General features: G+C 39.3%; 1 protein-coding gene across 2 annotated transcripts in view; it reads left to right on the forward strand.

Moving 5' to 3' along the window:
- Positions 1-16,612, forward strand: part of P5CS (Delta[1]-pyrroline-5-carboxylate synthase) — a 143,870-nt gene that overhangs the window by 35,676 nt on the left and 91,582 nt on the right. The window contains exon 2 of one of the 2 annotated variants that reach the window (XM_072306114.1): positions 12,440-12,657. In XM_072306114.1, the coding sequence (XP_072162215.1) occupies positions 12,457-12,657 (201 nt within the window). In that variant the 5' untranslated portion in view covers positions 12,440-12,456. The remainder of the gene's footprint in view (positions 1-12,439; positions 12,658-16,612) is intronic. The other variant, XM_072306117.1, reaches the window with a different exon arrangement.

Raw genomic sequence — 16,612 nt, forward strand, 5'->3', positions numbered from 1 at the left:
AAAAAGTTGCTGTTTGGACAGACCTTATTATTCTTAGCTAATCTACAAGAACTATTCATCAAAACACGATTCTATGACCAGCGCATTCATGATTTCGCCTTACGAGTATGACTGTAGCACTGTAGCGCCTTGATACAACTATTCGTGTTCCAAGGATGTGCGTGTTGCATGTTCAAAATTGAAGGCGCTTTCGTTTCTCTCTTTTCTTCAGAGATGCACTGGACTCGTCAGTTGTAACACTCCATTAATAGAGTGCCATAGGGAGAGTATAACCAGTTAGTGACACAAGGCAAAGTTTCCAAGGTCTATTATATTGAATCGACCATTCTTGATGAGACTTAAGCACCAGAAATAAAAACAAGAAAAAGAAATTGAAAACTCCCCGATCCGTTTAAATTGACCCGTTATAAATCGTAGATTCTATAATAATGTGACTTAGTAATTTATTGCTTTAATATTTTAGAGCTAGTAAAAGGACGGTCGATCAAAACGGTTTTTACCTTTTCTTGTTTTTATGATTATTTTTGGTCCTTAAGTCTTTTTTAGAACGACCGATTCAAATCGGTGCCTTGATGCAACTATTCGTGATCCACGAATGTGCGGGTTGTATGTTCAAAATTGAAGGCATTCCGCTTTTCCCATTTTTTTATAGATGCACGAAAGTTGTCATTAGTTGTAGCACCCGAATAAAAGAGTACCTATGAAGAGATATTACTTCCGTCTCAAGCCTTTTACTACAGGTTCACAAACTTTAGCAGTCATCTACATATATAAAATGGTGAAAAATTAGCAACAACGAGCAACAAGGTTGCGACGAAAAATACGAGTGCAAAGATTATCATAAAAGAGGTAAAGAACTAAAAAAGAAAAAGCTTCATAATGTCTACATTTTACGTGCTTTAACTGACGCCTGAAATTAGCAGTTTAGCGTCTGATGCATGTAGATTAATAGAAAATGTAAGGTTATTGATTTTCATTTAGTCATTATCAAGGGCGTTAAGGTATCGTTGCATTTACCGTCACAACCGTAGCGTCAGCTCACTTTTTAATAGAGATATAACCTCAACGAGTCAACTCAGCGACAACAACAAAAATAACCTCTCAGATCTATGCTCATTTTTTAAAACAGCGTTGCCACTCCGCAGAACAATTAATTTATAATATTGTACAATGTGAGTGAAGAACCCTTGTATTCCTTCACCAAGATGCAACCTAGCGTGTAACATTAATAAACAATAAGGTTTTTACAACACGCGCTAGCTCTCGGAAATTTTTTTAATTAATTTGCTAAGTTTTGATAAGTTGTTACTTTAATTTCGACATCGACGCGCTGCCGAAGAAACCTTTCAGCGAGACGGGAGTTATTTTCCATCGAAGAGTCAGAGGTGGAATTAGCACTTCGGAAAGCATTTAAGTATCCTAACCTTACTGTCTTCAAATTTAATTAAGCTCTGCAACGGATGTTTATCTTGAGGAGTTATTAATTATACAATAATTAGAGCGCCTTCTGAATGTTAATTTTCAGTGCCAGATATTTGCTGAAACTTTCATTCCCGTTTTATTTCGAACGCTTCATTCTCGATCGCCCAGAAATAACCTCACATTTATGAAACTAAGATTACTCGCGCAGTGTTTACCAACAGCTCGTCGCGGACGAAGATTATACTCTTCGCCTCCTCCGGAAATTGTTGAATACCACGTTGCCACGTTTCAAGCCGCACCGAGTAATTTTTACGTGAAATTCTAACCACCAAACGTGAGTATTTTAAGAAAATGTTATGTACTTTTAAAAATACTCGTGAGTGGCGCAGCAGACTCGGAACAGATTGCCCTTCATGCTAACCTAGTTTTTTGCCGCTAAATTGACTCATGCACAATCAAAGTATTTTAAAAATGAAACGCACTCTAAACACGGCACGCAAACTGAATCTCGAGGCGCGCATCCTAAGGCGCTTGAAAATAATGGCCCGCCCGAAAGGCCCCCGGAACCCCTTCGCAGTTTTCGCACGGCTCCTGCAGGGGCGCCACCTCTCCGAGATCATGGACCTAGCTGCAGCATTGGTCGAGCGCTGGAACCAGTTGACCCCCGAGGAGAAAGAGCGTCTCGTCGAGGAGATCAGCACACTCATACGCGATCAGAGCCAAATGCAAGCCCGGCTCCGCAATCTAGCTGCGGCGAACATGAACCATTCCCAGCGCACCAGCAACTCAAAGACCTCTATCACATCCACCAAAAGAATCCAAGTTCCGACGGAGTTACTACCCGATTCTTCTTCGAGCGTCCTCGATGAAGGGGACGTTGAGGCGCTTGTCAGCACGTGGCATTACGTCGAATCCAACATGGATCAAATCGCGAGGGCCGTTCTCCTGCGGTTCGTCAAGAGCTGTCCCAGCCTCCACACCGCCATTTTGGGTTTCAAGAGTCTTGCCGAGCGGGTCTGGCTAAACGAGTCCGTTCGGATCACTCTCGCGAGATCCTCCTGGCGCTCGGAAAGCTCATCCCCCTGCTTCAGAGTCCGAATCGCCTCGTTCATAGCTTACGCGAGGTGAGGAACTATTGCAAGAGGAACATCCCGGAGGAGAATTACTCGGCCTTCAAGCGAGCCGTCCTGGCTTGCTTCAAGTACTACCTCGGCAAGCGCAAGTTCGGCGGCCACGCCACACGAGCGTGGGATAAACTTCTAGCGGTTACCTTCGGGATTCTCAAGAGGGAATGTGAGGAAAGTGCCAATTCCTGTAATGGGTGATTCGTGTCCAGAGGAGAAGAGAGATCCTCCGCTTAACTCTCGACGACAGGTGGAAAGTTTTACTTTCGGGGATTCAACACTTCCTCGTGGACAATTGGACTGCATTTTGCAATTTGGAACTATAAATTCTGGCTCTTCTGGAAAAACACTTATGTCCATAGGGAACCTAATGGCACATACGTTGTTTTTAAACCGGGCTAGAATTTATAGTTCCAAATTGCAAAATGTAGTCCAATTGGTCAGCTGTATTCCTTTTTTTAATCATGTTCTGGAAGCACAGTGTGAACTAAGCTTCTAGGACTTTGTTCAGCTTTTTTTGAACACTAAAGGGCAAAAAATCTTCGTTTTGAAAACGTCAATAATTTAAACGGTTTTTACGGTTGGCGCTGATAACGTAGCCGGGGGGGGGGGGGGCGTTTGCTGATCGGCTGAACTCACCACCAGGCGTTGCCAAACTTGAATGTCGGTTTTTGATTGGTCGGGTTTTGATCAGCATTGTCTCCCCATAGAAATGTTTTTTTTCTTCTAAATTTACTTTTTGGTTTTTTCGCGACATTTTACTTAAAAATGACTGTTCTGCAACCATGAGAAAATTCCTTGCCACTGCCTCGTCATCATGAGAAATCAACAGGCATCCTACCTACCATGTAAATTATGAGCTTCGAATGATGTAATGAGCCAGACAAGTTTACCAAACTTCGGCTTGTTTGCAGGACAAAATTCTCAACACGTTGCCAAACGTGCAACTGGTAGGTATACGGTGGAATGGCGGAATCCCGAATGTAAAGCTTCCACCATCGCCAAGACACCGATGGAGGGTTTCTCTTTGTCTCTGTTTATTTTTCGGTCAGTAGACAAACCATTCGGAATTTGACTCAACGATTTGAACCAGTTTATCTCCGAAGTAATCGCATATGCAGATTCAGTAGTGACATATTATCCGGGCGGCTTTTGTCTGACCGTCCTGAGATGTATCTAGTTCTGAGGAGCAGAAATAGCAGTTAGTCGCACAGCTGACAAATCACTGTCATGCGGAATTCACCTGGAGTTGTGTCAGAATCATTGTTGGTGTTAATTGAAGTCTGAAAACAAAATATTCTGAAGTTCCTACCCCAGTTATTTCTTAAAGTGTGAAACTCCTTCCTAGCCTCTTAATGACTTTCGAGCGATTTTGAACTTCACCAATTTTCTGACGATTAATACACGCTTTTAAGTACTCATTTGTAGAATTTTTAACGTATTTTGAAAGGAAATCATCGGTTGAAATGAGTTTCATTTCCCGTCAAAATAGATTGACCGTGCGTGACTTTTATTTCAAATGTTCACGCAGGTTTGTTACCTGTAGAGTTACTGAGATATTTGCCCACCATAGTCTATTAAGTCTTTACTTTCGAAGATGCATTTCTGATTGATTCTGGAGCTTGAAAAATAATTTAACTTAACCTACCTGGTGTTTCAGCCTAATGGTATAGGCGTCATTACTTGTTCCATTTTATATCTGACTTATTTCAGCAACCCTCTTGAAACAATGTATGAAACCCCGTTATACTCTGCCTTTCCATACGTAATATTGTACAAAGCAGTAGAATTTTCTTAAAAATTCCTAAATTTTTAATAAAGGTATCAAAAACTTTGAAAATGCGATCAGTTTTCTATTTTGCCATATGCGCTGAAATATGCTGGGCGATTCTCTATTTCTTAACTTATCGTTCCAGATGACTGAGGTTTTTCTTGGTGCATTGCGATTTTCAGGCTCTCGCTGAAACATCCTCAGACCAGTAAAACCAGTGATAATAAAAACCTGTGAATCCACTTTCAGCCGCGCATTTTTCCAGCCTCAGTGATGAATTTTTCTTCTCCATTTCCGCCGTCACGCATCGTTCGTGAATGGGACGTATCTACGCTAAAAGGAACTATGTGCATAGGATTTGCATGTAACATAGTTCCTTTTTGCATGAAATCGTCCGATGGGCGAACGAGCGTTTAGACAAATGAATGTCCCCGCAAACACAGTTGCCAAATTCTGCGACAAAATAAGAATATTTAACATAGATGTAAAGGGGAGGAAAGTGCACTACCTGGCAACAATATCGGCGAAGCTGAGAACTTGGAATCGGCGAGGCCCGGTCGGATCGAACGCGTCTGCCATTTCGCGACTAATGAAAAATGAACCCCTACGCGGGGGAGGTTTTAATAGCTTTCGCTGCCGTATCAGATAAAACCGCGTACCCGAACGAGATATTAATTGGACTTAGGTGGTTTTGGCACAGGGCGGACGGGCGACGACGCGAGCCACCCCGACGCATCCCCGTTCGCCAAGCGAAACTAATGGGATTATCCCTTTATCCCCCCACAAAAAATATGCTCTCATGCAAATGCATTTTTGCAGCCCTTTTCGACCCCCTCGCCCTCAACCGCGTCGGGCTTTAACGGATTTAATTGTGTAAGCTTTTAATATCCTAAGTTTGTAATTTTAGCCGAAAATGAGGATTTCTCGCACGGCTGGGGTTATGAATACTCAATTGAAACATTTTATGCAAGAGAGCGCTCTTTGCCATGCAATTTAATTTTTTTCCTTTCGTGCGAGAACGCTGGTAAAATAATCATATTTTATATGATGATGAAGACAAGTCGAGTCAATCGACTCGCAGATTGAGTCAAATGAGTCCAAAACTTAGAAGCAACCTCAGTAATGTAGAGTCTGTCGGAATCGTTCAAATTTGCCAATATTACATATAAATTCATCCTTGTTTACCTTCGTAAACCCAAAGTTGGGGTAAGGGAACTTCGTTCCTTTGCCCCAATCGAGTTAAAGAATGAAATTGTAGTGTTCAACCTAGGGGTTTTCCCTGAACGTATGAAAATACGCAGTGAGATAATCAGTCAACACTTCAAAATTGGAAAAAGCACAAGCATAGAGCATGTTGAATGATTAAAAAAAAAAAGTATCAAGAATCGTGTCAAATTTTAGTCGAAACGTACTCTTTTTCAGTGCTTTGTGCGGTCACAGCAACTTAGTGATATGAGGGTGGAATAACAGGAATAAAAATAAAAATATAAAATAAAGGGATAAAAAAATACGTAGCAATAACAAAACATCCGACATTCATTAAGCTCAACAGTGGCATAGCGTGCTTCGCAATATATCGATTGATTTGACATTTAAACCTATGGTAAAGGATCGATGAACAAGGTGTTCGCAGGCAACGCCTTAATTATAGATTCTTTTCCATGGCTTCGAATGGGGAAACATCGAAAATCGATCATTCACGCATCGCAACAACTTAAAAATGACTGCTGAGAGGGAAAAATTCGTACTCAAACCGCATACCTCGTCGTAATTTTCAGATAAAATAACAAATCGAAAAGCGCAGGGAGAAAACTTCTCTTCTCGAATTATCATCACTTGAAAAATAACGATTACACATTTGATCGAACCCCAACGTTCGACGGAGAGAGCTTCAAATCGTTAGTCTCGCCAATATTCAAAATAAATTGTGGTTTAGGTAAAAAAAAAGGCGAAAATCAGTGACTTTTGATCAGTTAGGAACATATTCCACACTCTGTTTTTTTTAAATCCAAATGAACTCCATCGTGCTATGGAAAAAGGACGGATGAACATTAGACGTTACAAAAATTATCCAATTTTGAATATTTTCATTCAAATTCGTTGGATAATTTTCAGACGTTTAAAATTAAATCGCGCAGAAAATTATATTATATCTTAATAAAATCTATCGCACTCAATCTATTAAAATCTATAAAATATCGTAAGAAATTCATGTTTTATCTAGAGTATTTTGGCAACTGTCAAATGTTCATACGGCGTTTTTCCCTAGCACGGCAAGATGGACATGGAGCTTTACAACGGAACTATAGCACGCTTTGAGTATTTAATGACAGATGTTACTCACTTTTTTATCAACGTTTTTTCATTCTACATTGTGTGATGGTGATAATCTACTTGGAAATTCAATGGGTATTTCCACGGTTCTATGTGGTGTGGTGAAAATATACCCGTCTCATGTCTTTCTGTGGTCACCGATACAAAGCCATTGACAAGTCGTTCTCAGATGAACGTATTCCTATCAAACAGTACTATGTGCATTATGACGTGAGCCCTGCCATGCACATATTCTTGTGGGTCTCGGGGCTCATGTCTTGATGCACATAGTTCCGTTTGATAGAAATACGTGGAGATAATGTATACTCGTAGCAAATGGCAAACGGCAAGCTTTTCGAGAGGGATTATTAAAAATAAGGGGGGAATTGCGAAATAATACGAAGGAAATACAAAACGGAATTGGATATGACTTTGTTCTAAACGTTGGAAAAACTTGACTGCTGCAGAAGCCTCCTTTCTCTGCTACGCAATGATAATATTAGTTTGTTATCGTTTAGTTTATTGAGAATGTTGCCGTGTTTGGTCACAAAATCCATTGACAGTAATTGTAACATCTCGTTGGTCTTTAAAACTTCAATTTTAGTCTCTTCATTCTTTATTTCTCTCTCTTTTAATTACGAAGCAGCGGATGGAGTTTACACGATGGAAAGTTCTTTGGCTTTTCCGTCAAAACCCTAACAGCCTTTTTTAAAAAAATTTAAAAATTCTACAAAGAAACTGTTAAAACGTTCTTATTAGAAAACTCTTCTTGACCATTTTTTTAAGTATAAATTATTGGGAGTAAAATTTAAGAAAAGAGTGTCAAAAAACTGTTAAATCATCACCGTTGTTTTTCAACATTTTTAATTCAAACATTTTTAGTGTTGAAATACTACACTTGATATTTTAAGAGTATATTAAACAATTGTTTATCTAAATTTTACTTTAAAAAATACACAAAATGAGTTTCCGAAGTCGAACATTTGAACAGACTTATAAAGAGTTGATTTTTGAAATCCAAGAGTTTTTTTCAAACAAATGTTCAACAGTCGTTACAAGAGAGTGTTGCCGGAGAAATGAAAAAAAAAAAAAAAAAAAAAACTAAGTACGGGCCGTGTATAATCAGGTCTCATTCTTAGAAAATAACACCTCAACACACATATTTTTTTCAGTGCGTGTAAAACGTTCCCCGCTCAAAATTTCGGAGGAAAAAAACCGTGAAAACTGTTTTATTGCAGACTACACGTACCACTCATTTTGATACCTGTTAACAAGCCTAAAATGGATCAAAGAGCCGAGAAATTCTAAAGAGGCACTGAGTTGAGTGAGGGGAACGCGTCGTCGTTTATTTGAGGTATTAAATACATTAAAGTGTGGCAATCCTATTCTGCCGAGCCAAGGAAAAACGCCATATGAACCTTCAGGCGTTGCCAAATTTCCTTTCATAAAAAGCGAATTTCCTGGTAAATTTATGAGTATTTTTCTTCCAATTTTTAAGATAATTTAGTTTACAATTTTACCTAAAGATTCTGAAAATTTAAAAGAAAAATATTCTTGACTTTCCGCAAAAATGAACATTTTATCGAAGGAAATTTGGCAACTCGCGAATGTTCATACGGCGTTCTTCCTTGGCACGGCGGTATTGTGTAACCGTGTGAGGATTCTGACGTTTGTTAATGCCTCGATACTTCAACAAATTAAACGCATAAACACTTCAACTTTTCATCGCTGGAAATTGTTCGTTTTCGCCCGTATTCCCATTCCGTTTTTTTTTTTCGCACTCCACTCGTTGGCTTTTGTTTACGGATCGCTCAAAAAAAGGGGAGGAAAGCATCATTGTGCTAATATTTTGGAAAACAACTCGGGGGATTTTTCATTATAATTGAATAAATAAAATAAATCTAGTTTTAACTTTTCGATTGTGTGATAGCATGAACAAGAGAAGGCATATATTGGTGTGTGTTCTGGGTATAACAGCATGTTATACATCGCAGTTTTTCTCCTACGCTTATCTTGGATTGAGCATCTCTTTTTTTTTTTTATTTAATTCATCTTCTTGTGTAAGAATTAGAATATACGCACACTTACGCTATGTTATTTCCGGTTGTTATTACCATGTTAAGTTAATTCCGGGATGGGAGATTAGGGGACGGTATTTACATCATGGGGCATGGGTAAAATATTTGAAACCAGTAGGAATGAGCAATGAGCATCACTGTGGCTGAGGCACCTTTTTAAAATAAAAAAATGCAACTAGTACTACCTGAATAATTGCACTGTACTTTGGAGTACAATTAGAGTAATAATTTCTTGCCTGAACTTCCCTGGTAAAAATTGGCGATAGGAGCTGCGTTTCAAAATACCACAGGATTTCTTATAGCCGACTAAAGAAGGCTATTGAAAATCATATAGCTGGCTGTAGAAAGCGGAGCAAATCATATAGCCGGGCTATACGAAGCTATAAAAAAGTATACAGTCGGACTGTAGTTCCTATCGCCGGGCTTTACACTTTATCGCCATTGGCTATAACAGGCTATTAGAAATTGTGTAGAAATTCGTGTGCTTTGGAAATCATTAAGTTTGATACGGAACTACTTTTATGTTTACAAAACACACATTATATTTTCCTTTAAAACATATTTTTTTTTCATCAATTAAAATGAGAATAGTCCATACAGAGTGTGCAAACATTTCAAAATCATGAGTTGAAAAACGCTGACTCCACGAGATTAAATACTAGAGCCTAACACAAAGCGGAGCGGCGGCGCACTGGCGCCTACAAACCTAACAGGGAAACTTCACGCATTGCGCAATGCGTGAAGTATCCCTGTTAGGTTTGTAGGCGCTAATGCGCCTTTCGCGCTGGCTGCCCGCCCGCCGCGCCGCAGCGTACCACGGCGCTTGAAGCAACTATTTCACACCGGAGTAATTGCACAGTATCATAAGAAATTGAAGGCGCTCCAAAATAATTAAGAATGACAGGCATCCCTCAAAGGTACGGAGCTTTCCTCGCAAAATAAATCAAGATACTACGGCACAAAAAGAGAGCGGTAGTCCAAAAACTAACTAAGTCCTAGTATCCGTATTTAGTAACGTTTAGCATAAACTTTATCGTCTGGCTGTTGCTTAATCGCCATCGGCTATACAAGGCTATAATAAATTGTACAGCCGGCTACAGAAGCTATTGGAAATTTTACAGCCGGCTTTAGGTCTATAGTATTTTGGAACACACATTCTACTGCCAATTTTTACCAGGGTTGTTTTCACTTTTATTCTAATAATTCAGTCAAGTTAAACGACATAAGTTGCTTGCATCAATTACGCAACCAGGCCATTAGAAATCGCGCTTGATTAATAACTTTCAAAGAATGCGAAAATCTTTGGAAGTTTGATGATTAATTGCAAGTGCCTCTCTAATTGAAACTATTGCTTTGGGTGCTATGATGTACTCTGATATCACCTCAATTCACCTGGAATGTCGGCACGAGATGAATCGATCGGAAGCAAAAATTGCTCAACGACATTTATCTCCGGTCAGACAGGTCAGCTATCTGCGGTGTTGTCATATATTCCGACTAAATATTTTGAATTTTCGAGAATACTCGAAGACGGTACGTTTACAGTGTCATATACATTCGCAATACTTCTCGTGAGCTTTACCTATTTTAAAAGTATACCTATTTCAATTGGAATGCGCGAAATTTATACGCATAATAAAGCGAAAAGATCGCCTTCCAGGCCATTAGACATCAATTTTACATAAGAAATAATTTAGAGAATACTGGTGAAAAAGTTATGTGACTTCGCCATCATGAAAAATTCTTAACTCAAAATGCTCGAATCAATCATGTTTATGCCAGATATTAACAACTTTCTTCAATATTATAAGCCTCTTTTTTTCTTGACTTAGAAAAATGTATTCTCAGCGGGAAGTTTGAGAATATTTCTGCTCAAATCAATCCGTTCTCTTTCTAAATAATCGCTTGCATCAAAAATAGGTAATTTAATTTAGTTAAGAAGAACATGAGAACCAAACAATAAAGCATGCATATCCACACGCGAACAAGAAAGAGGAAAATTCAAAACCTTAAACGCACCATCAAGTGTGGGTAGAAACATGCATGGCGTCTCTCTGCTGAAAGACCTACATGCTCCGGCTTCTTGAAATTTTTATTGGAAAATTTTCGATTTTTGATCCTACTTATAGGACAATAACCTTCTCGGGCAACTGCTGTTCATCAAAGGAGGGATGCAATTGTACTATCTTATCAGCACCTTATAGCTAATATCACACGATCAAACCAAGCTATCATAATACCAAGGTCGGGTATTGGGATTGGTTCACTCGATGACTTGGACCAATCACAGCACTTGAACTTGATATGCTGATGGCACGGGTTGATCGTGTGACATTAGCTTAATACATCATGTACCATGTTTTGAATTTCTAATTTTCAAATATAATTTTCATTCCGACCACGTGATAGTGACGCGATTGAGAAATGTTGTGCTGAAACTGATATCACGTGACTGCTATATGGACCACCGCGGCGCGGCGTTGCATCATCACCAAAAAAGTAACAAGATAATGGTTGTGAACAGCCAAGTAGTTTCCTTTGCTGCAGGCTCTGTGGCAGATACAATACAGCGACGCATCTAAATCGGAAAATCGCAGCCTCTCATACAGGAAAAGCTTCATTCACAAAGACTGAAATATATTGAAAAAATGAATATCAAGTTCGGTTGACTGCCAAACTTCAGTTCCGATAAACGAATTCCCGAATCGTCACCTTCAGCCAAACTATCACAAGCGCCATGCGACGTTTCAAAATTACCGAAAAAATTGTACTTTCTATACATAGAAATTTTTCAATGAAACTATTCAAAAATTTCACTGAATTTTCTTCGTGCTGTCCATAAAATTCAGAGAAATTTTCAAACAACCCTTGAATCTATTAAATACGGTGAAAATTTCTCTTTCAATGAAACCGCACTGTTCGAGAATCGAAACTTCCAAATGAGAGTATACTGTCAACGCGATTGAGAAAACTCCTTCAATTTTCAAGAACAGGCAATTTCTTGACATAGGAGCACGTTTATTTGTATTCATTTCGCCGTGTCGTTTCGCCAGTTGAACGTAAACCCGCTGAAGGGCTCTATGCAAAATTGTTTAGCAGATTCGTCACAGGTAATTACTCAAATTAGGCATTTTATCAAATTCCTAAGCAGATAGTCAAACTTGGACACAAAATTTTGTAAATTTATGGCGACGAGCTAATGATTTTTAGATCTTTTGGGGGGAAATAACTCATCAAATCTATGAAGTCCCCTCAATCCTTCCTCTTCCAATGTTTTTCATACTTAAAGTTAACATTTTAGGAATTCTGAGTTCCATTACATGCTGAAAATTTCAAGATTTTAGCTAAAAATCGTTTGAAATTCTCGTTTCTGATGCAGCTTTTTACAGAGAATGCTCCTTTACGATGGTAATTGATTATTTGTCCAAAATTAGGAAAAAAATCATAATTTCAATCCAAAAGTAAATCTTTGACTATTTGCATAGCCATTTTATAACATGCCTGATTTTACTATTTGTCTGCAATGGATTCATCGGCGTTTTCTGCCGCAAAAAGACGCCCCTATGATCCCCTACTTACCTTTATCCGGTTGAAAATGAGGCTGTGATTGGTCTAGTCTTTGAAACACCGGATGTTTAGCCTTGGTTAACCCTATTTTGTCTAGATGAATTTGTTTTTAATCCTTTCGCTGCAGCAAATATAATAAAAATTTATTTTTTTCTCTTTTCCAGCCCGTCACAGCCCCAACATGTTATTCTTGAGGAAGAGCGGTGAAGTAGTTCTGGCCTCTGGATCCCATGGGCGCAGGCTGGCGTCTTTAGGGCGTCGAATGAGCAAGGCGCCCCTGCGGTATCTTACAGTTGTCCCGACCTCCGCCAGGCATTTCACCACCAATTTGTCGCTGAGCACCCCGCACGCGGTAAATAACTCCTCTAATTACAATGATTCGGTATGTATTATATATCCAATTTATAGTCCATGTTGGTTCCACGAATAACACACACTAAACAGCTAACACCTAACAAGGTAACCAATGGGCGGAGTTTGGGTTGAGGTAAGGTATCTTCACTCACCGTTTGCATGATTCTCACCTTAAGTACTTCCACTGATGTAAGTTGGCCTCACTTAACAAAATGGATTAGACTTGGACTTGGACTTGGACCTCTCACGTAAATAAGTTACGAACTACTCGGTTGTTTATATATTCATTTTTATTTTATATTTATTAACAAAGTGTATATTTCCATGTGAAAGGAAGCTCACTAAAAACTAAAAAAAAGAGTTGGACCGAGTTTATCAGAAAGGAGCCAACTCACATTAAGTTGAATCTGAGGAAAAGGGGTTTAAAGTTCCATTCCTCCATAAAACTCTATGTAGAAAGTGAACTTTAATCCCTCTTTTTAGTCCAGTCAATAGGGGGTAAAGTAGGGACAATTTCTGAGGAAACTTTCTGATATACTATTCCTATGTATTTTTGGTCGCTGAATCCGAATTTCATATTTGCGAAAAGATCTGAGGCGAGCCAAAGCCGCCATCTTGAAAAAATGGCCTAAATTTGCGTTTTTCGTCCAAAAAACCGAAATAACTCGTATATTTTGGAAATTACGGCAAAAATAGTTATTTTCAAAAATAAAGTACATAAAATTTCCATTCGAACGAGCCCAAGATGATTAAAATCGGATGATAACAAACGCCGGTACAGCGTTGCAAAGTTTCACGCAAGTATTGAGGTTAGGCAATTTTTGTAACTCTCCCTGCGAAAAGAGAGCTTTCGAGAAGATCAATCATTAAATCGTAGATAAGTGAAATTATGACCGAAAGAAGGAGTGCAATTTTGAGTTCTTGACTTTTAAGAACGGCAGTGGATAAGGGGGGGGGGGGTACGCTTGAGCGCAGCTGTAGGGCCCTCCGGTCCTCCCCCATTTTCATGGCCCGGGTGCGGCCGGTCGGCCCTCGTTCGCCGGGTTATTAGTTTTGCTGTCTTCCACAGGCGCCTTTTTCGGAGGACATGAACTTGATAAGCCTAAGTACAGACGTATATTCGCTGGTAACAACATCAGCTGCCACCGAGCAAAAGAGACAGGCACTGCTAGCTTTATCAAAAATATACTTAGTGGGTCAAACTTGCGAGTCCGTAAAGTTTAAACGCGCTGACCGCTATAATCCAATCAGCAGTATGAGGAGTTCAATTTGAGTTGTTTCCATAAACCTCTCTTATTATTTCGGCGCATAATAATTATTAAACAAATCAAATGAGTAGCTTCAAAATTTTTTGTCGTGGGAACTTCTACCTAATCCACACTCGCTATTTACCACAGCAGATGGCATGCGTGAAGTTGCTATGTCCACATTTTATGATGCATTTACACCGTGCCATGGCTCCCTCTGCGCCCCATTGCCTCTTGTTCCACCCACTTGTCAATCTCTTCACTTTTTTGCATTTCATAGTCATTGTCCGAACATTCAGCGTCTTCTGGATCATCCACAGTATCTCCTTCACCCTATTCTTCTTCCGTTAAAAGTGCGTCTTATTGACTATGTTCGCACGAGCCATGAAAATACCCCGAAACAAGACTGCAATGAAGGCCTTTCTTCCAAGAACCGCAGGCGCCGCGACTTTTTTAAATCTACTTGCATGGGATCTTGCTTAAAATTTCGGCCGTAGCGGGATTTTTCAAAGTGATAATGGGGAGTATGAGGCCATTTCTGCTATTCTTCTATCCCCAGTCACACGCGTGTTTCTTGATGCCCATCCATTGCTGTCTATTTGAAGATAGGAGCATGAAATGTGGCAGCACCCTCTGAAGGTGGAAGATAAGCGAGATTTTGTACATAGTGGAAAAAAGTCCGAACATAGCTTTCATACCTAAATTCAGCCAAAGTTTTTTTTCTGCTCACCCTTGTAGCCATTTGATCGGAGTAAAAATTATTTCCCTGTTTTAGAAAGTTCTTCTTGCCTTAAGGCTGATTTTTTAAGCATCTGAGTTGGCTGAATTGTTCTCCAGGGTTGCTAAAAACTTAACTTTGACTTGCCTGAAGAGTGATGATATTGTGTCACACCCACTAATGGCATGAATGAACAGTATGTGTTCGGCTTTCACTTAATTTTAAAGGCTGCCGCTGCCTCGGTTGAAAGGTTTTTGTCCACCTTCGCTGGATTTTAGAACCAAAGCATATTTGACCTTACGTAACTGAGCTGTAAGGAGGACACGACGGTCAATAGGTATCTTTTCCTACAATAATAGCAATTTTGCCCTGTTTCGCCATTTCCGAAGCCTTTGAAACTATGATTGTGTCAGCGACTTCTTCTTCGTTTCATCAGCATTTGGATCGACTAGAATTTGTTCTTGCCATTTTTCAGAAAATTTGCTTGTGATGTTACTAGGAATCATACTTTCATGGACTTTTATTTCCACTGATGAAGCTTGTCCTCCTCGCGATAATTCAAGAGTTTTCGTGCTGCATCTTGTAATATCCTTGAGATAGTCGCCGGAAACTATGACAGAATTAGCAGAGCATACTTCGATTTTACGAAGGACACATAGTGGTTTCATATTGATGAAAATGCCTCATTTTGTCTCCAAATCACTCAATGGAGCAAAAAAACGGACATCAATATGACATAAGTAGGATTCTTGTCATCAATTTTATCTACACACGGTGCAAATGCATCATAAAACGTGGACATAGTTTCTTTAATACGCATTCCGTCTGCTAAGGTCAACCAAAGGGGATATAGTGAGAGTTCGACAAAAAATGTTGAAGTTCCTCATCAGATTTTTTATCAACAGTTATGCGCTGAAATAATAAGAGAGAGTTCTTGGAACAACATCGTTTTCAACTCAAATTGAACCTCTAACCCGGCGAACGAGGGCCGACCGGCCGCACCCGGGCCATGAAAATGGGGGAGGACCGGAGGGCCCTACAGCTGCGCTCAAACGTAACCCCCCCCCCCCTTATCCACTGCCGTTCTCAAAAGTCAAGAACTCAAAATTGCACTCCTTCTTTCAGTCATAATTTCACTTATCTACGATTTAATGATTGATCTCCTCGAAAGCTCTCTTTTCGCAGGGAGAGTTACGAAAATTTCCTAACCTCAATACTTGCGTGAAACTTTGCAACGCTGTACCGGCGTTTGTTATCATCCGATTTTAATCATCTTGGGCTCGTTCGAATGGAAATTTTATGTACTTTATTTTTGAAAAAACTATTTTTGCCATAATTTCCAAAATATACGAGTTATTTCGGTTTTTTGGACGAAAAACGCAAATTTAGGCCATTTTTTCAAGATGGCGGCTTTGGCTCGCCTCAGATCTTTTCGCAAATATGAAATTCGGATTCAGCGACCAAAAATACATAGGAATAGTATATCAGAAAGTTTCCTCAGAAATTGTCTCTACTTAGCCCCTATATGTGCTCTATTGACTGGACTATTTCATAAACAAATTTTTTTTCGACTTTGAGTTTTCGGCAGTAGAAAACATACGATTAGAGGAACTCGAAAACATTCCTAACTTAATTTTTTCGAAAATGCCGGTTGGTTCTCTCCTGATAAACTCAGTCCACTTATAGTTGGATCTGTTGAAGATAGCGAAGCAGCAAGTCATGTAGACTCCCTTTTTTGCATTTCTCCTTTCTTATCATTTTCCCTCTTTCTTTTAAAACAAATTAATAATAAGACTCGGAAACCACAAAGATTTGACTCGTTTTGAGCATTATTTTCGATGGCCCAAGAACGAAACCTGCACGTATCTCCGTTGCGGTGTTTCAAAAATTCGGTTCCTATTCTTTTTCAGAGGAGAGACACTTAACTTTATGACTTGCAATTTATTCAGAATATTCTGCTGATAGAGAGGAAAAACAAATACATTTTTAAGAAATTAAATAGAGAAGTAGGTATGACA

The sequence above is a fragment of the Bemisia tabaci genome, chromosome 1 (genome assembly GCF_918797505.1).
Source record: "Bemisia tabaci chromosome 1, PGI_BMITA_v3".
In the NCBI taxonomy this organism is placed as follows: domain Eukaryota; kingdom Metazoa; phylum Arthropoda; class Insecta; order Hemiptera; family Aleyrodidae; genus Bemisia; species Bemisia tabaci.